Raw genomic sequence first — 19,251 nt, forward strand, 5'->3', positions numbered from 1 at the left:
ACTATATTTCACTTTCATGTCCTTATCAAAGAAGTCCTGGGGATCTCCCATAATAATTTTCTGAAGGACAAGATAACGTACAGGCTTAGACATCTCTAACCATAACATGGCACACTACTAAACAACTTTACTGCATCAAGTTGATGAAAACGAGTTGTACGGACAGAGATTAAAAAATATATTCCCTATGTGATCGCTTTGCATGGACGAAATCAGATTCAGCGAGGGGAGGATCAAATTGATCTATATTTTCTCTTTTACATCAAACTCAAATGTCTTAGTCATCAGCTTACAGAATATATGAGTAATTTTACATGGCCTTAGTCAAAATTAACCTATCTTATATTCCAGTTTCAGTTAACCATATGTTCTCCTAAGGAAAATATGGAGAAAATACTACCTTATGCAGCAGCGGAGCTTCAATGGGGTCAAAGGGGGGCTATGGCCCCTCCCTCCACAAAGTTCATTAGGAATCATCTAGTTTCACCATTTGTACAGTAAGAAAAATTCAGATCCTACCATGCTTTTCGCAGCGCCCCCCCCCCCCCCCCCCCCTCCTCCTGCGCTACTCATTAAGCTCCGTCACTGCCCTTATGTACACTCTGATGGGTTTTAGTATCCTCAAAACTGCAGGGACACTTTGGCAGCAACTCAGTACACCTCTATGAGTAGTTCAAAACTACAAACTACTACCAAAGATGTTGGAGCATATCAGGTTTCAGAAGTTAACTCAAGCATTCAAACCCTGTGGAACTTGTACTTCTGCACCAGGTTGAATCTTTCAATACTTCCGCTAAAACCCTTAAGCACAAGGGTCCTCACAGCATCCACCCCTTGCTCCAGAGCAGTGTCAATCTTCATCAAATTCATAAGACAGGTTTAAATCAACAATTCAAGAGCAGCTATATCACAAAGTTCCTACAAGAAAAGGGTGGAACACTAAGGACGAAGAAGTCAGAGCTTAAGTAACAACAGTTATCCTTTAGGGTGATAAAGTAAAGGTTAAGATTCCTAATTTTCTTTCCGGAATCAATTTCACATAACTATTCCCCATTAGTAGCAGATTGTGTTGGTACTATTGACACTACATATAAGTTGGGATGGTCCCTCTGCACCAATGACTCTAGTGTAAAAGATAGTTGAAGCACCACTCAAAACTCTGTAGTCTATACAACAAGGAACCAGGTCTTATTCTTTTTATAGAAACAAGATGTGTTTACTGCCAACATTTAGCATTAGACTGCCTACAGCCAACATTAATATGCATCAATTGTGATAACCCAGCCAAATGGTGGAAAGTATTATCTTTTTCCTACAGTCAATAGTGAAGCCAAGTGAAAATAGAGGGAAGTTTTTGTCCTATCTTCTTTAGAATGCTTAAACATAGAGCAAAGGCAATACCTGCACTCGTTCCTCTGAACTGAACTTCTGCAGAAGGAAAGCTCGTGTGTCCATTTTTCCGGGTGGGTTACCAATGCCTATACACAACAGCCAACAACACAATTCTATGAACTTTCCATTAAGTATAGAAGAATAGTAAGGACACAAACATAGTACTATAGTAGTGTACCGATAGATAAACGAGGAAACTCCCGGCGTCCATCCAATTGCTCAATCACATTCTGTAACCTGTTTTTGAGATAAAATGGTTCTTATGAAGGTATTGAAATTTACTACAACGATCATAGAGATAGCTACCTCAAAGGTATAATGCCCATAAGTTAATTATAACATTGCATCTTCCCTCACAAAATTATGAAATCTTGAGTCAAGAACCCGAGACTGTTAAACCAGCAATACACCCACATATTCAAGTATTAGGGTTTGATACGATAAAACTTCGCAAACTACTAAACTTTGTAAAAACTCAATTTATTGTTTTCTAAGAGTCCAAACAAAAATCTTGATGAACTATATATCAAGATAAGTAAAAGTAAATTTGTAGCTTACATTTGAGTATTTGACATGTATATCTATGTGTTACATTTGGCAACAAACCAGGCCAAGTATTAGTGCATTAAACTATGTGTGAATTGTGTTCTTCTTGCTCCCTTGCTGAACCACAAAATCCACTACGTGAAAAGTGGCTGACCAAATCTTATGTGCTCAATAAGTGAGTGGCATTAGCACGTTTCCTTTAACTAATGAGGTAGCCCATATGACTTGACAAATGATTTGCAAATAAGAAGATTACCCATTGTGGCGACCATGACCTCCTTTCCTTTGAATCCTTAGTACACCATTGGGCAGACTCATGTCATCATAAACCTGAAACAAAAAAAGGACTCACAGACATTAGTCAACTTATGAGTTTACGATAATGACTAATGGTTGTAAATCATCAAAAGAACAATGATGAGGAATACCAAGAGGACGTGTCGTAGCGGTACTTGATAATAGGCTGCAAGAGGTCCAATCTTCACATGACAACAGATCAAGTTAGGATATAAATGATAACAGACTCAACTAGCATTGACATTGTTTAGTTGCATATGGTATAAGACATGATGTGGATACTTTAGCAAGAATGAGGAGAAACAAGAAGTTGCATATGTAGGCAAGTCAGGACGATATCATAAGATTATTAACAAAATTGCTGTGTTTCTATTCTACCATGTATTCAACCAAACTAACTTTACTCATTGGATACTTAGCTATTAACGCCTAGGAATTTTTAAGGATAGATAATGAGCTTGAAGGCGTAGCAGTAACAAATGGTTTCTAATTAATGAATTAATATATCTATACCTTGGAATAAGCTAAAACTGAACTTTGATCAAAGAGCTATGGAAGTGCAAATTTGCCTGTTGCACATTTCATATGCATACTGCTAACAGGCGGTATTTTGTATCACAGGCATCAAATGTTCACTCCTTCACCAATACATTGCAAAGTTTAAGCAATAAGGAATGCAACTATTTCCCACAAGATATTAAGTTATCAAAGAAAAAATTATTTAAGTAACTAAAACATCATTGCCCCTACATTTCACAAGCTAATAATGTCATCTAGAAAGACTAGGAATTACTCACCGCCTCCCCACTGTAGTTCATGTATGATTGTGGTTTTACCAGCAAGACTGGCACCTCGCCAATTGAACCTGCACTAAAGTTCAACACAAAAGATGGGTTAAAAATAAATTAATAGCATGAACATGATTATGAAAGTGACTGTTAAACATCCTGCAAAATAGTTATCATTTCCAAAAGAAAATGTTCGCCAGACTGTCCATACTTCTATCAAGGTAGCTTTCTTTTATTTTGAATACATCGCACTTAACCCATTATGCATATCTAATATCTCCAGGATGTACTTTTCTGATAGGATGATCGGCAGCCCAAGTTTCAAATTTCAATCAGTGCATCAGGACATTGTCTACGATGGTCCTTTGCAGTACGATAAGGACTAATTGAGCTGCACGACCTCTAACTGAATCAAACAGAACAATAACAGAAACAAAATGCCAAATGAACATGAGAAAATGCTATTTCGTTTTCTCTTGGACAATATTGTATATGTCATTTTAAACTTTTAGTTTGATATCGCACCCTGATTTTCAGGGAGAGAACTCTCGTGAATGTACAATGTGTGCCTCAACAAAATGGGGCTACTTAAAAAGATAACTTTTCCCACCAAAGGAAACAAATGTAAGCCGAATTTTTTCTATTCATATAAGACACAGAGAAGAAGAGAACAGAACTGTTTTTCAGTTTTCACTTTCACCAAGCGCTATGTTCATTAAATACAATCTAACCAAATAATAACTTTAGATTTATTTTGCTAAAACTCACACGAAACAAGTTTCTACAGAAGTCAGATAATAAAACCTGTCAACCTAATGGTTAGCTGAACAGGTACCTGGGGGAATCTCTGCAAATCAAATGCTTTGACTACCATACTCCAGCTCGAATCTAGGTCTAACTATTCACCGAGATTGATGTCCAATTATGCCACTAGCATGAACATCAGCACGGAGCAAAATGATTACAATCCAAATCATGCAGTAAGGGTGGAACACAACATACAGGGGAACGTAGAACCTAGGCAGACACAAACCAGGAAAAGAAAAGGTGCTTTAGTTACCTACTCCCAGCAGCGACTTGGACTGGATTGTGTTCATCGTGATCCCCTCCTCCCGTGCGATGCGATCCACCATCTCAAACCCCACCTAGTAACGAAACGAGCCGTCACACAAGGGAATGGAGGGTGAGAATTGAGAAATGAGAACCCATCACCTCAAATCTGAGGGGAATGGGAATACAAACGAACAAATGGGTCGCGTCTGTGCTAACATTGTGCCGCGTGCCGTAGTACTTGTTGCCTGGGTTGCCGAGGCCGGCGATGAGCCAGGGTGTGTACTCCACCGGCCCCGCCGCTGGGTCGGGGACGGAGGCGACAACGGTGACCAGGCGCGGACGGCGGATGCGACGGAGTGGGGCGGCGACGCTCCGGCGGTGCGCGTGGGAGGAGGGGACGAGGGGAGCGGAGAAGTGAGCGGAGATGGTGGGAGTGGCCGTGGCGAGCAACGACATGGCGGGCGGGCGAAAGGAGGCGGTGGCGGCGGCGAACCGAAGCGATAATAGGGGCAGGCACCGCAGTTTCCGGGATACTTTTGGAGGAAAATGGAAAATATCTTGATGGGATCGAATGGGCCGGAAGTATGTATGGGTCGGACTGATGCCTAGCACAAGAAGGAGGTCGGCGAGTTTTTTTTAAAAAAGGGTTTAAAAAAATTAAAATTCGAAAAGGGGTACCAGTTGGGAACGATTCGAAAAATAGGTGCCTTCCGCCCATTAATCGGGCGGGAGGCGTGGGGCCGGAGACATCCCGCCCATCCAGAGGGCGAAATGTTCCAAAAATTTTTTGCAGGCCCCTCCCGAAGGCCCCTTCGCGAATAAGAAAATTTCTTATTCGCGAAGAGGTTCCTGAGGCAGGAATCCCGCCCGGTCAGAGGGCGGGATGCCAGAGGGCGGGAGGCATCCTGCCCGGCCAGAGGGCGAGATGTTCACTGCTTATTTTTTCTATTATTTTATGTTGGAATTTATGATTTACAATCTATTTGAAATTCAGACTATTTTCAAATACAATATTGATTCGCCATACTCTTTTGTATACATATAAAATTTTAATTCAATTTTACGAATAAGATTGTTGTATCTAAAACTCGTATGAAGATGGTTAAACGATAACGTTGCAACGTAGAATCCAAATATTACGATAGTACGATAGACCAACCAATTAAAAAGAAAATAGTATCATACAAAAACAGTTTAAATATAAAAAGTCCACCGAATCAGGAGTATCTACCCCGCCTGTCCCGGACCTCGCGCTCTCTTGGTCCTCACCCCTAGTCCTAACCCGTCGGCGTATGTGGTCCTCCGAGTACGTAAATGCATCTGGAGCATGGTGAGGACGAGGCGGAGGAGGTGAAGGCGTGAACGGGTCATCCTGGGACCGTGCACCTGGAGCGTCATACGTCTGGGATGGACCAATGATGTCAGGCTCGGCACCGCCGCCCACCAGCTCCGACCAAGTCGTCCCAGTCCGGCACACCGAATGGACCATCGTATGCAGGAGCTCCCGTCGACCATGCATGCTGAGCATAGCCCTGAGAGTACGGTGCAGCTGGTGCAGCTGGCATCGAACCCGACGGGAGAGACGTTCCTGGAGCATAGGCGCCAAACGTCTGAGCCTCCATTCTTGCAGGAGGAGGTCCCATTGCCGTCGAGTGCATGACTATAAAAAGAAATGAAATTAGTCGTGTAAATCAAAGGTGATCGAAATGGCAATTATAAAGGAATTACAGCTTGAACTCGCGGCAGTACCGCTGGACGCTGCGTGCGGTGCTACAGAGGTCGACGGGCCAGCTGTGTACACGTGGGCGGACGCATGAGATGAACTGGAGGCCCCCACGTCGTCTCTGCCGCGACACGTCAGGGCACGTAACGCTCGCGTCAAGTTGTCTTGAATCTTACGCAATCTGTCCTTGTACTGTGCCTCCGGTACACGTACTCCACGTTCAAGCAACGTGATCTGAGATGTAGCTTCGACCTCCGCAAAGTTGATCAGATCGATCTGCATACGTAATGGGATGCAGAGTAATATTGTTATCGATCTTTTATAAAAAAGATTTAATAATTCAAGTTGCGAAAGACGTACCGCGCCACGCTGCGCCTGATCACGGTATGAGGGATACGTGTCCAAGATGGTCGGCTGGTGCTGATGTTCCGCGTCATCAATACGTGAAAGAGTGACGTACGGACGCGTGCGAGGGAGGTACTAGCGGGGGTATGCGCCGTATGACGCCTCCATGTGTGGCTGCCCCTCGCCCCACACATCGTCACGTGCGTCAAGCCACCCTTCTACGTACTCCTGCAGCTTGACGACCCAGTTGATCTCGTTGGCATGATATTCCATGCGCGAATATCTATTGCAAATATTTGAAAGACAACATTACTTTATGATAACGAATATATAATTAATAGAAAACGAGTTATCACAAACTTACTCGTGTACGTTGCGCGGCACGGCCTGAAACGCTCGAGGTAGGAGAGGAAAGTGCTGTCGCCCGAACTGCCTCATCACACGCTCGACGCAGTACGGCTCGACGAGAACATTGAACACTAGATTCGCCTTTGTGAGCCAGTAGTCCTCGTCACGCGTGCAGAGGGAAGACAACCCATGCGGCGCACGTGTCTGGATAGCCGCAGCGGTGTACGGGATCCAGATGACATCCTGTGGCCGCATCCGATCAAATTCGGACACGAACTGCGGGTATGCTTTTCGGACCTGCCGATGTGCCCAGCTCATCTGCAAAATTACACAACTGCATCGGTACTTTGCATATACAGAAACGTACAACAGTAAATTAAAGACCTTACCCGTCGATCGGTCCAAAGCGAACCCATCGTGGGGCTATCCTCGTCCCACATCCCATACATCTCAGGCGGATAAGGCTCCTCGCTGATTAGGGGGCGTGCTATGGCGAATCGCTCGTACAACCATAGCTGCAGCAGAAGTGGGCAGATTGTGATGACGGCGGTCCTCTCCGTCTTCAAACAGGCCTGGCAAAGGCCTCGGTACGTGGCAGCAAGCACTGCCGATCCCCAGCTCCACCCAGGTATCTGGCCCGGCTCCGCATCCGCAATCGCGCGCACGTATTGCATGAGCACCTTGTCCACATAATTGCCGGTAGAGTTGCAGAAAAGAGTCCAGCCGAACAACCACAATAGATATGCCTCCAGGCATCGCGACACCTTGTACTGCCCAGCCACAGGGTGCAGATTCTGAGCCTGAAATATATTTGTTCAATACTTAGAGGTAGTCACATATGATTCAATTAAATTAATTAAAAAATAATTGGACGTACCCTAAATTGTATTACCCAACTCTTGGCGGGGCCGGGCAAATCAGGTACGTTCACAACAAGTGGCGGGTTCGCTGGAGTAAACCGCTCCTGCAGCTCCGCCCTCCAGAAAGGTGGCACGGCAACCGGGCCAACAGCTTCACCCGCAATGGGAAGCCCGAGCAGGTACGACACGTCCTGCAACGTGGGGGCCATCTCCCCGCACGGCAAGTGGAACATGTGCGTCTCCGGACGCCACCTGTCCGCCAACGCTGCAAGTAGAGAGCGGTCCAGCTGCATCCGCTTCTTGGCGCCACCGTCTTGGCTGTCGCCGGCCTGAAGCATATGTGCGAGTGGCAGTAAACCAGCCTCACGTAACTTGTATATTTTGCATTGTGGTTACAATTATCGTACAAGCTATACATTAGTTTCGTAAAAAAATATAAAGTATCACCTGTCAAGCCAGCGGTCGTCCAGGTGCAACAACTCCTTTGCTACATGAGGGCGCAACTCGTGAAGCTCCTGCCTCTCCACCGCTGCCAGGTACGACCTGTGCCGTTTGTCGATGTTCGCGTCAAGGAGCTCCGGTGTCTGCGCCATATCTGCATCAAAAATATAAGTACCGTAAGACATATTCCTACAAACAACTGAAAATAATAAAAACTATTTATAATAGAACTACCCTAACAAATATTTCTAAAAGCTATTAAAAATACTAAAAACTATTCAAAATATAACCACCCTAAAAATATATCTTAAAACTATTGAAATTATAAAAACTATTCAAAATATAACTACCCTAAGAAATATATCTAAAAACTATTGAAAATACTACTAATAAATATTTCTAAAAGCTATTAAAAATACTGAGAGCTATTCAAAATATTACTACCCTAAGAAATATATCTAAAAACAATTGAAAATACTAAAAACTATTTATAATAGAACCACCCTAACAAATATTTCTAAAAGCTATTAAAAATACTGAAAACTATTCGAAATATAACTACCCTAAGAAATATATTTGAAAACTATTGCAATTATAAAAACTATTCAAAATATAACTACCCTAAAAAATATATCTAAAAACTATTAAAAATACTCAAAACTATTTAAAATAGAACTACCCTAACAAATATTTCTAAAAGCTATTGAAAATACTGAAAACTATTCTACGTATAACTACCCTAACAAATATTCGTAAAAATAATTAATAATTATACGATTATAATACCTCCAAACCGACGTGTGGACAGGGCTTCGCCGCTTTCTCTCCTCTCCTCTCTTCCTCTCCTCCTTTTCTTTTTTGTTGATTTTTGATGAATATTATGAGAATTAGGGGTGGGCGGGGGGCTTAAATAGTGGGGGGGTGACATCCCGCCCGTTGGAAGGGCGGGATGCCCGTCGGGGGAACCTCCTTCCCTTTGGGGGGGCGGCATGCCCCTCGGCGGAACCTCCCGCCCTCCCAACGGGCGGGAGGCCCCCCCGCCCGTTGGAACGGCGGGATGTCGCGTAACTTTCGCGAAGAGGCCCCTTCAAAATTTTTTTCGATCCCCCGCCCGTTGATTGGGCGGGAGGCACCCATTTTTCGAATTGTTCTAAGCCGCCACCTCTTTTTCGAATTTTAATTTTTTTAACCTTTTTTTAAAAAAATTCGAGGTCGGCTCGGTTGCTGAATTGGTCTCTTTTTAGTTGTGGGCTGAATCGCTTCTGCCCGTGCCCCACGGCGCAAACATCAGCACGTAACGTCTCATGATACATTGCTACGTATCAGCCGTGTTATAGGTTATCTCATACATATATGTGTATAGAATTTTGATAATACAGAGGAGTGTTACTGACTAGGATAACCGGAGAATAGATTTGAGGGAAAAGATAGCAATCTGAGAGGAATTTAGGGAGTATTTGGGGAAAGAACTCAGGAATGGAGTTCAGGTTTCGGTTAACACTGTTCATGAGTTCGAACACAGGACGCTGGTGGCTTTATACTCGAGCCCCACAGTCACCAGACAATTACAGCTCACGGCCCACGAGCGACATGGGCTCGGCCCAACACATACGCAACCATCACACGTGCCCAACACAGCTCAGGTTGTAACACTCTCCCCCCTTAAAGTGCAGCTTGACCCCAAGCTGCTGCAGCCGGGTAGCGCCGAAGAAGATCAGCTTCATCCTTCCAAGTTGACAGGGATGCGGGAAGGCCAGTCCACTGGACCTTGATGCGGAAAGCTGACGCCAAACCTTTGGCCACCAGAGAACGCTCTATGATGTGCTCTGGAAGAAGCTCAACAGCTGGGTCAGTACAGAGAGCCGAGAGATCAGGACTCACATCTGCCGAAGAAGAGATGCACTGCTTTAGCTGGGAGACATGAACCACAGGGTGGATTTGTGCGTGAGCTGGAAGGTCAAGTTTATAAGCAACACTGCCCACTTTCTGCAACACCTTGTATGGTCTATAGAACTTGAAGGACAATTTCTGATTGCTCCGGAACGCCACTGATAACTGGACATGCGGCTGGAGTTTTAGATAAACCATATCTCCTTCCTTGAAGACTCGCTCAGATCTGTGAGCATCAGCATGTGCTTTCATACGCTGCTGAGCGCGCTGAAGATGTTGTCGTTTTTCATAAGCAGATCACGCTCCTTCAGCCAATCGTCCAGATCAGAAGAGGTGCATTGCATTTGTTAGCGAGACGTACAACGGCTCGGCGCTACAACGGCTTGGCGCTGTGCTCGCCAATGTCCCCGTGGCAGTTACACCGCGCCCACGTCGTCCGCGTCTCACTCCGCCCGCGTCGCACGGCACGCTCCGCCTGTAATCTCACTATTAGTTAGATCTCTGCAAGTATATATGTAACCATTCATCGATCAATGAGAAGTGCGGTTGATCTCTCTCTTTCACTCGTTTTCTCCTCCTTCATGGTATCAGTGATTGAACGATCTGCCTTTATTAACCCGTTCGCATCCTCCTCTTCCGCTGCCATGGCCTCACCCTCCCATTCCACTGCCTCCTCTAACTCCACCACCGGCGAGATCGTCCTTCCTCCCGCTCCTCCGTCCGTGATTCAGTAAGTCAACATCCGCTCCCACGTCCTTGCTTGACATCGAAGAGTCCAACTACAGCCAGTGGCGGTGCTTCTTCGACTCCATCCTCGGCAAGTTCGGCTTGGTGACACACGTCTCGTCCCGTCGCCCCTCGACGAGCCCGACACCGAGTGGCTGCAGACCGAGCACTGCGTCGTCAACTGGTTCTACACGACGTTGCACAAGTGTGTCTTCAACATCGTCTACAAGCCGCGCGCCTCCGCCTTCACCATCTGGGTGGACATTGAAGGGCTCTTCCGCGACAACAAGATGCAGCGCGCTGTGTACCTGGAGGCCGAGTTCCGCAGCCTCCGTCAAGACGACATGAGCATCACCGACTACACCACGCGCCTCAAGACCCTCGCCGATAGCCTCCGCTACCTCGGCCAGCCCGTCTCCCAACCCAGCCAGTGCTCAATCTCATTTGGGGTCTCCATCCGAGGTATCGCCATCTCAAGCGAGTGGTACCTGGACCAGAACGGTGACGCTCCGATGTGAGAGCTCCGACGACTTGTATCCCCAGCGCATTCCTCCGCAGCTCGCACTCAGCGCTCATCGTCAGCAACCCTGTGGCCTCAAGTTTTGTCCCAAATTCTTCATGATTTTGATTCCCAATGTTATAAATCCCACCCACATACTTGCCTTTCTTGCAAGCTAGGCAAACATGTCCGGTTGCCTTTTTGATTCCTCTCAAACGATTTCATTTTTTTCCCATTCAATTAATTCATGCGGATGTTTGGACCTCCCCTGTGATGAGTTTCTCTGGATACAAATATTATCTGGTTCTCCTGGATGATTACACGCACTATGTGTGGATATTTACCATGCGCCAGAAATCTGAAGTTCTTCCCCTCCTCCGTGATTTCCACGCTTATATTGGCACACAGTTTGGCTTGCGCTTACTTGCTTTGCAGACCGACAATGGAAAGGAATTCGACTCCACAGCGTTGTGCTTCTTCCTCTCCGCACATGGCGTCGCCCTCCGGCTCTCCTGCCCATACACTTCCGAACAGAATGGGAAGGTGGAGCAAACCCTGCGGACACTCAACGACTGCCTCCGCACCCTGCTCATCCACAGCGGCGTGTCAACCTCGTTCTGGGCAGAGGCGCTCTCCACCGCCACGCGCCTTGTCAACCGATGGCCGTGCCACTTCACCACCGCCAAGATGCTGTTCGAGCTCCTGTTCGGCATCCCACCCACCTACGACGAGCTGTGCGTGTTCGGCTCCCTCTGCTTCCCCAACACGATGGCGACAACGACTCACAAGCTCATGCCTCGCTCCGTGCCATGCGCCTTCATCGGGTACACGACAGACCATCGTGGCTACCGCTGCTATGACCTCACCACCGGCCGCATCTACACCTCTCGGCATGTGGTATTCGACAAGCAGCGGTTCCCGTTTCGTGCGGCAGCGATTGCAGCTTCGGCGCCCTCATCACCACCTCCTCCTCTTGTCGAGGATGAGGGCCCCACTAGCGTACCGCTGCCACCCGCCTCCAGCGGACGGTGACATGACGCGACTCTAGCCTCGCCGTCGTCTGCGCCCAATGCTGCTACCCCGACGGGCTCGCCTCCCACTCCCACCGCAAGCATACCATGCTCCGCGCCGCCACTTAGTGCCAGCCAACACGCCACCAGCACACCAGCCGCCGCGCTGCTACCCAGCGCCATTCACCACTCCGCCGCCGCCGCCGCCGCCGCTCCGTCCGCTGCGCAACAACTCCATCCCCAGCACCACATGGTGACCTAAGCAAAGGCCGGCATCCACAAACCCAATCCCAAATATGCCATGATAAGCACCATATCGAGCATCTCTTTGGTGCCCACGTCGGTCCGTGCGGCACTCAAGGATCCATCATGGCGTGACACCATGCAAGCTGAATACGACGTGCTTCTTCATAACAAGACTTGGACACTCATCGAGCGTCCTACCGGTGCTCGTGTGATCTCCGGCGAGTGGGTGTTTAAACACAAGCTACGCTCGGACGGCACACTTGAGCGCTACAAGGCCCAGTGGGTGGTTCGTGGCTTCCATCAGCGACCGGGCAAGGACTTCGGCGAAACGTTCACACCCGTCGTTAAGCTGGCCACCATCCGGACCGTCCTCACCGTCGTCGCCACCAAGCACTGGCCCGCGCACCAGCTGGACGTCTCCAACGCCTTCCTCCGCAACAACTTGACGGAGCGGGTATACTGCTAGCAGCCCATTGGGTTTGCAGACCCTCAGCAAGCCAACACCGTCTGCCTCCTGTCGTGCTCCCTCTACGGCCTCCGACAAGCTCCTCGCGCCTGGTTCACGCGCTTCGTTGAGTTTGTGACATCCATCGGGTTCACACAAACTCGATCCGACTCGTCGTTGTTCATGCTTCGTACCGGCACTGACATGGCGTATCTTCTCCTGTACATCGATGACATGATCCTCTCAGCATCCTCAACGAGCCTTCTCCAACAAATCATCACCAAGCTTAAGTTCGAGTTCGCTGTCAAAGACATGGGCGCACTCCAGTACTTCCTCAGCATCGACGTCCAGCGCACCGACCACGGCTTCTTCCTCTCGCAGGCCAGCTACGTCGACGACCTCCTCAAGCGCGCCGGCATGCTGAACTGCAAGCCCGTGGCCACCCCATGTGACACGAAGCCAAAGCCCTCCTCCACTGCTGGCAAGCCCATTGCAGACGCAAGCTTTTACCGCATCATGGCGGGTGCTGTGCAGTTCCTCACCGTGACGCGTCCAGACATCGCCCATGCTGTTCAACAAGTGTGCCTCCACATGCACTCTCCTCCAGACGTCCACTCTACCATGCTAAAGCGCATCATGAGGTACATCAAGGGGACACCGTCACTTGGGATTCATCTACGTGCTGCCTCTTCACCAACACTGATGGCGTACAACGACGCCAACTGGGCCGGCTGCCTGGACACCAGGCGCTCCACGTTCGGGTTCTGCGTGTTTCTCGGTGATTCGTTGATCTCTTGGTCATCAAAGCGCCAGACCACCGTATCCCGCTCGAGCGCGGAGGCGGAGTACCGAGGCGTTGCCAACGCCGTCGCCGAGTGTTCATGGCTACGACATCTCCTCGGCGAACTGCACTGCGACATCTCCAAGGCAACGGTGGTCTTCTGCGACAATGTCTCCATGGTTTACATGTCCCGCAACCCAATACATCACAAGCGCACCAAGCACATCGAACTTGACATCCACTTCGTCCGGGAGAAGGTCGCGATCGGCGAAGTTCGAGTCCTGCATGTTCCCAGCGCGCGTTAGCTCGCCGATGTGTTCACCAAAGGGTTGCCCACAGCTCTCTACAATGACTTTAGAGACAATCTTTGTGTCGACAGCAGCGATCTCAAGATTTCGGGGGGGGGGGGGGTTAGCGAGACGTACAACGGCTCGGCAATGTGCTCGCCAACGGCAGTTACGCCACGCCCACGTCGCGCGTCTCACTCCGTCCGCGTCACACGCCACGCTCCGCCTGTAATCTCGCTGTTAGTTAGAGCTCTGCAAGTGTATATGTAACCATTCATTGATCAATGAGAAGTGCGGTTGATCTCTGTTTCTCTCGTTTTTCTCCTCCTTCAGCATTGCGCTGGAGATGCCAAAGTTTCTGGAGAGTGACCATACAGAGCCTCAAATGGTGAATGGCCAATGGCAGACTGGAAGGCAGTATTATACCAAAATTCTGCCAAGGAGATCCATTTGTGCCACTGTTTTGGGCAAGAATGCACTGTGCATCTCAAGAATGCTTCAAGATATTGGTTGAGCCTCTCTGGCCGTCAGTTTAAAAATGATAAGAAGAACTCATCAAAAGCCGAGTATCAAACAGCTTGAATAGCTCCTGCCAAATATTACTTGTGAAGATACTATCTCTATCAGAGATGATGACATCTGGCAGCCCATGCAGCTTGTAAATGTTGTTGAAGAACAACTGAGCCACTTGCAATGCTGTGAAAGGATGTGCTAAAAGTAAAAATAACCATACTTTGTAAACTTGTCGATTACCACTAAAATCACATCAAAACCACCAGATTTTGGTAGTCCTTCAATAAAGTTCATGCTGACACTGGGCCATGCCAGAGTGGGAATCTCTCTATTTTTAGGAAGAAAGAATAAAGAAAAAGAAGGAGGAAGGAGGAAGAAGAGAAAGGAAATGAGCCCCTCCTCACTTTCCGACTGGATTCTTCACCGTTCAGAACATACTCGTACTTTGATGTGGTTAGGAACCAGTGGCTGCCGGTGCTTATTCTGTAACCGAGACTTAGTTGCTTGCTATTTCTCTTGTGTCGTGTCAGTATCATATCCTGGTCCTGCATCCACGATACATGCTGATTGGAAGTATGCTTCACGTCGGCCGTGGAGCTCGCGGAGGCCGGCATCCGGATCCACGGCAGCGGCACGTGCCGCGTGACGGACGTGAGGGTGGAGCCGCCGGCGGCGGCGCTCCGGATCGGCCGGCTCGCCCTCCCGCAGCTGGCGCTCGATCAGCTGGTTGCCGCGCTGCTGGCTCATCAACATGGTGGCGCTGGAGTGCGTGTCGGACGAGAGCGGCGTCAGCTCCTACCTCGCCATCCTCGCCTCGCTCATCCGCACCGAGCGGGACGTCGAAGAACTGCGGTCCAGGAGGATACTGTTCAGCACCATGAGCGACCAGCGGACCGCCGAGTTCTTCTAGGCCCTCACGGACCCGCTGCTGCGCCAGGAGCTCTACCTCCGGACGCTCGAGGGCATCGTCCACCTCCGGGCTAGAGGAGGATGACGAGCCGCCTAGACGCCGTCTACTACAGGGACAGGAGGATCATCTTGGCCGCTGCTCTGCTGCTCAGCCTCCTCGTCGCCATCATCTGCATGGTGCTCACCAACTCCCTCAAGCCCAAGTACTCCCCAGGCTCATAGTCGTCTAAGTACTCTGCAAAATTGTAATCAATCTCCCGAAATATGATCGACTTCGGTGTCGGTCTGTGTTGTCATACCCTGCACATAATTAAGCACACGTACGATAATGTAAAGCTGAATAAATTGAAAGGTTCTTATATTTAGAAAAAAAAACTATTCTGTCTATACATAAAAATAAAAATTTTTGAAAATATTTCTCATTTAGATTGGTCCACCGTACCCTTCACCCTGGACCCACTCAGCGGACGTTAAGAAAGTAGGAACAGGTGTGGACCTATGAAAACGAGGAGTTAGAATATTTGAGCCAAAGATAGAAAACTTTTTTCACTGCGTCCACCGTCCTACCTGATTGCCGTACATGCGATGTACCCACCCAACATCGTCAGGTTAACCTTACCGATGTAAGGGAAAAATGGAAGGTCACCGATAAAAGCGTTTATCAAATTTCTCGCAAATTTATCGGGTCTACCTTCTTATTTCGAACAAAATTTAGAAAAAAAATCCCTCGAACTGTACACAAATTAATAATTTAGATTAGCTCCAAACAATCTAACATAAAAAATAAGACATCACAATGCATAGAAATAAGAAGATATATAGGCTAGGGGAAGCGGGGTGGGCATGAATTCAAAATGAAGAATTTTTTATAGTTAGAAAAAAATTGGCCACCACAGATAAACGCGTTATATCCGATTTCTCATTTTTTTTCGTCAAGAAATTTTTCCGGCGACGCGGACGAAGTAGAAGACTGCAAGGGCTCGGAAGAGGACGGCATTGATTGCCTTGCGTATTGCTCGGTTCAATTCAATCTATGACTGAGCAAGCTCTAGATCGGAGGGAGCCTTCTCGTTATATCGGATTTTGATTGATCAAATTTTGAAATCATCTACGGCGCCGTTGCCACGGAGGACGCTCGGTGCCGTCCCACGGCAGTGGCGCTAGGGAGGACCGACTCCAAGCAGCCGGCGGATCCCAGTAGGTACATCACCGGTTGGGAGGGGGCGCTCGTGCGGTTTGCCCGATCCTCGAAGCGCCCGGGGAGGTGGAGGTGGTGGCCAAGTCGGCGCACAGCACGCTATACCATGCCGGGGTTGCTCTGCTCCGGTTCATGTGCTCCGCCTTTGCTGAGGAGGCTGCAGGGTCCTTACACCACCCAAACCTCGTGGTGATCTGCGCGCTTTACATCAGCCGACGTGAGAAGAAGCTTCTCGCGCACACGTTCTACACCGCCGGCTCGCTCCGCCGCTTCTTGCAAGGTCTGTTTCCCTTCACGCCATTTGTTTACTTGAGTGTTGGTATTCCGTTGCTTGGATTTACTGCCGGATTTGAAATTTTGCCTCTGATTTAGATTATTAATTATTTTTATTATCCGATTCCTGCTGTGAAAGTGTCGCTGGCAATGATGCTTCGTGGATTAAGCAAGTTGCCATGGTGAGCACTCTGTTACAGCCTTGCTGGGTGGTTTTTGTTACTTTTAGCCATGTCTCTTAACTGTTACGCTTTGTGCTCTGTCATTGACTCCACAAAAGGATAGTTCATAAAGACAGTACATGGTAAAATTTCATGGTTGGTTGTTGGCTCCAACACTTTTCAGAGCATCTTCTTGTTGCGTAAGATTGTGGGTTTACATCTGGTAAGCTTACTCCATTTCGATTTTCAAAAGCATTGCACTTTCAAGCTTTTAATTGTTGCTTCTATAAGATAGGTGGTGCAAGTCCTCTAGCAAATCAAAGCTTGGAGGAAAGTCATTCTTTTTCAGGCATATTTGGTTCTTTCTCGTCTTTGCGTAATGAAACTTGGTCGATTAGTTCAAAAATCCAGATGTTTTTTTAGTGTACTGTAAAAGTTTCCAGTAGCAATTGGTTTCTTCTGAAAAATAAGTAGCAGCACTATGTAGGATGTGTGGTTCTTGGTTAGTTACTGCAAAACAAAAGTTTGAGTATCTGATTAGCTTTGCATTTGTTTTATTAGTAGTAGACCTATAAAGCTACTGATTTATCATCCCAAGTAATTCCACCTTTGCCCACATTAATAGTCTAAATTTTATTATTATGTCCTTGTGTTCAGGCTTGCAGCATATGGAGGTGGTTGCTTGTTCAAATTTCTGGCACTCGAATTACTATTGATAATGTTTCCATGTGTGTTAAGTCACCATTCTATTGCCACCCTGCATATTTGAGTACCGGAATATCTATGGCCTAAGCCGGTCAAATTTGGTTGTGCTACATCCAGCAGCGATGCCCCTCTCCTCCCCATCCATTTTGCTTAGCTTCATCCGGGTACTTCATTCAGACACATAATCTTCTTTGCTAATTTAGAATAAAAATGAAATGAGTTGGTATTTTACTTTTTTGATATATCTATGCTTATGTTGATCAGTTGAATTTCCATGCAACAAAAGGATGGTGACAACCCGTTCACTTTACAAAGAATGTACATAGGAGCAGCAGGAGGAAAACAAATCAAGCGGTTTCTGATGAGTAGTAAATACGTATTTGATACGGACTCCTTTTTAAAAGAGGTTGTAAAGGAAAGGGAAAGGATACGAAAATCTCCAATATACTCCATCCCTAGCGGAACCTGTTCGTCCCCGAAACCGACCTTCTCAAGGTACAAACGAGTTACCTCCTGCCTGTTTGCGCAAGTAACAGTTTGAGCTTTGGATAGCTTGCTTGTGGACTAATTGGGGGACAACTAGATAGGTCTGAATTGCTTATTAATTATTTTGGGGACGGCTAGATAGGTCTGAATGCATGCTCTTATTCTTTGTAATTGATGTCCTTCTCACCGTTTCTCTTTTCTTTCTACTTGTAGAGCAATAGGACCTTGTCGAGGGATTCAAAAATCAAGGTATGTGTAGGGATAAATCTTCATCCAACCTTGTACACAGGGCACTCATATGGAAAATTCAGACTGTTTAGGCTACATTTTCCATGTTCACTAATAGGAGGCTGGATTTGTTATAATTTAGAATCAGGCATGCAACATATGTCTAATTATTTATTCCGATGCTTTTCATCAACACTGTAAGGTTCTGATAAAGGGAAGGGTCAAATCGCTTGCTACGATTCACGGACCAAAAATGGCCAGTGAAGCAGACCACGTCGCATGCTTTTACCCGGCCGGCGGATCGGCCAGGCGGACGGCCCATATCGTGGAAATCTTGATTTTCTGCAAAAAGGTCCTTCAATTTACTAAAAATCAACCCGGTAGTTCATATATATTTTTCACAAATCCCCTCGAGCTTCACTTAAATCAACCCGCAGGCTGAGGCCCCCTTACAGTACTGTTTGCGAAACCTATCAGACCCGGGTACACGGGACTGTACACGTGGCATACTTTTCCTAGGATAAGGGTTGGGACATGGCTCACGTCCTATATTTATTTTAACTACTCGTAGTCTAGTAGAACTACTTCTACAGTAGTAAAACTAGTCGGATACAGTAGGGAACTCTAGGTCTCTAGGTCATGTATCCGACTAGGATTTTTATATAAACCTGTCCCCCCAGACTATATAAGGGAGGACAGGACCCCTCCAAGGATCATCTAGGGAATCACCAAGGAGATCACCCAATCACCATCAAAGGCAATATAGACCACACAGGATGTAGGGTATTACACTCTCGGCAGTCCGAACCTGTCTAAACCTTGTGTTCCTTTGCACCTTCGAGTTTCTGATCTCGACGACACCCTACCTACAAACTCACCACCTCGAGGGTATACCTCGGTGGCGTGGCGGTAAAACACTGACAAAACCCTTCTCAGATTTTTTAAAATCAACCCGCAGTTTGTCTTTGGTTATTTCACAAAAGGAACCTTAAATTTCTACGAAATAAACCCGCAATCCACTCATTCCTTCGTCAATTTACAAAATAGACCATATTTACTCATAAAATGAATCCACGGTCCGTTTTTCTTCACTGCTTACAA

The 19,251-nt window shown here is 47.2% G+C and overlaps 3 protein-coding genes and 1 long non-coding RNA gene across 5 annotated transcripts; 3 read left to right on the plus strand and 1 right to left on the minus strand.

The window, feature by feature from the left end:
* Nucleotides 1–217: 217 nt before the first annotated feature.
* Nucleotides 218–4,590, minus strand: LOC112891799 (chloroplastic group IIB intron splicing facilitator CRS2, chloroplastic). Its single transcript, XM_025958758.1, has 8 exons — nt 4,293–4,590; nt 4,084–4,168; nt 3,033–3,100; nt 2,367–2,417; nt 2,195–2,268; nt 1,571–1,629; nt 1,402–1,478; nt 218–855 (listed from the first exon to the last, which is right to left on the minus strand). Exons 1-8 carry the CDS (start codon nt 4,530–4,532, stop codon nt 739–741), a joined length of 771 nt encoding a protein of 256 aa, XP_025814543.1. The 5' UTR covers nt 4,533–4,590; the 3' UTR covers nt 218–738.
* A 5,737-nt stretch (nt 4,591–10,327) lies between these two features.
* Nucleotides 10,328–10,927, plus strand: LOC112892800. The gene is made up of 2 exons (XM_025959913.1): nt 10,328–10,413; nt 10,456–10,927. The coding sequence occupies exons 1-2, from the start codon at nt 10,328–10,330 to the stop codon at nt 10,925–10,927; spliced, it is 558 nt and encodes a 185-aa protein (XP_025815698.1).
* A 1,886-nt stretch (nt 10,928–12,813) lies between these two features.
* On the plus strand, nt 12,814–13,695 carry LOC112892801 (uncharacterized mitochondrial protein AtMg00810-like). The gene has a single exon (XM_025959914.1). It carries the CDS (start codon nt 12,814–12,816, stop codon nt 13,693–13,695), a length of 882 nt encoding a protein of 293 aa, XP_025815699.1.
* A 2,388-nt stretch (nt 13,696–16,083) lies between these two features.
* LOC112895350 lies at nt 16,084–18,356 on the plus strand. Of its 2 annotated transcripts, none has more exons than XR_003229181.1 (4): nt 16,084–16,577; nt 17,389–17,600; nt 17,701–17,931; nt 18,136–18,356. It is a non-coding gene; the product is annotated as an uncharacterized LOC112895350 (long non-coding RNA). The 2 variants fall into 2 exon arrangements; XR_003229182.1 differs by lacking the exon at nt 16,084–16,577 and adding an exon at nt 16,832–16,954.
* The last annotated feature ends 895 nt before the right edge of the window (nt 18,357–19,251 follow it).

The sequence above is a fragment of the Panicum hallii genome, chromosome 5, assembly GCF_002211085.1.
Source record: "Panicum hallii strain FIL2 chromosome 5, PHallii_v3.1, whole genome shotgun sequence".
NCBI classification, from domain to species: domain Eukaryota; kingdom Viridiplantae; phylum Streptophyta; class Magnoliopsida; order Poales; family Poaceae; genus Panicum; species Panicum hallii.

Coding starts and splice junctions, on each gene's coding strand:
- LOC112892800 (XM_025959913.1), top strand. CDS start 10,328: ATGGCCTCACCCTCCCATTCCACTGCCTCCTCTAACTCCACCACCGGC. Junction 10,414..10,455: donor GCTCCTCCGTCCGTGATTCA/GTAAGTCAACAT, acceptor TTGACATCGAAG/AGTCCAACTACAGCCAGTGG.
- LOC112891799 (XM_025958758.1), bottom strand. CDS start 4,532: ATGTCGTTGCTCGCCACGGCCACTCCCACCATCTCCGCTCACTTCTCC. Junction 2,418..3,032: donor TGAACTACAGTGGGGAGGCG/GTGAGTAATTCC, acceptor TGTCATGTGAAG/ATTGGACCTCTTGCAGCCTA. Junction 856..1,401: donor GTTCAGAGGAACGAGTGCAG/GTATTGCCTTTG, acceptor AATTTGATGAAG/ATTGACACTGCTCTGGAGCA.
- LOC112892801 (XM_025959914.1), top strand. CDS start 12,814: ATGGCGTATCTTCTCCTGTACATCGATGACATGATCCTCTCAGCATCC.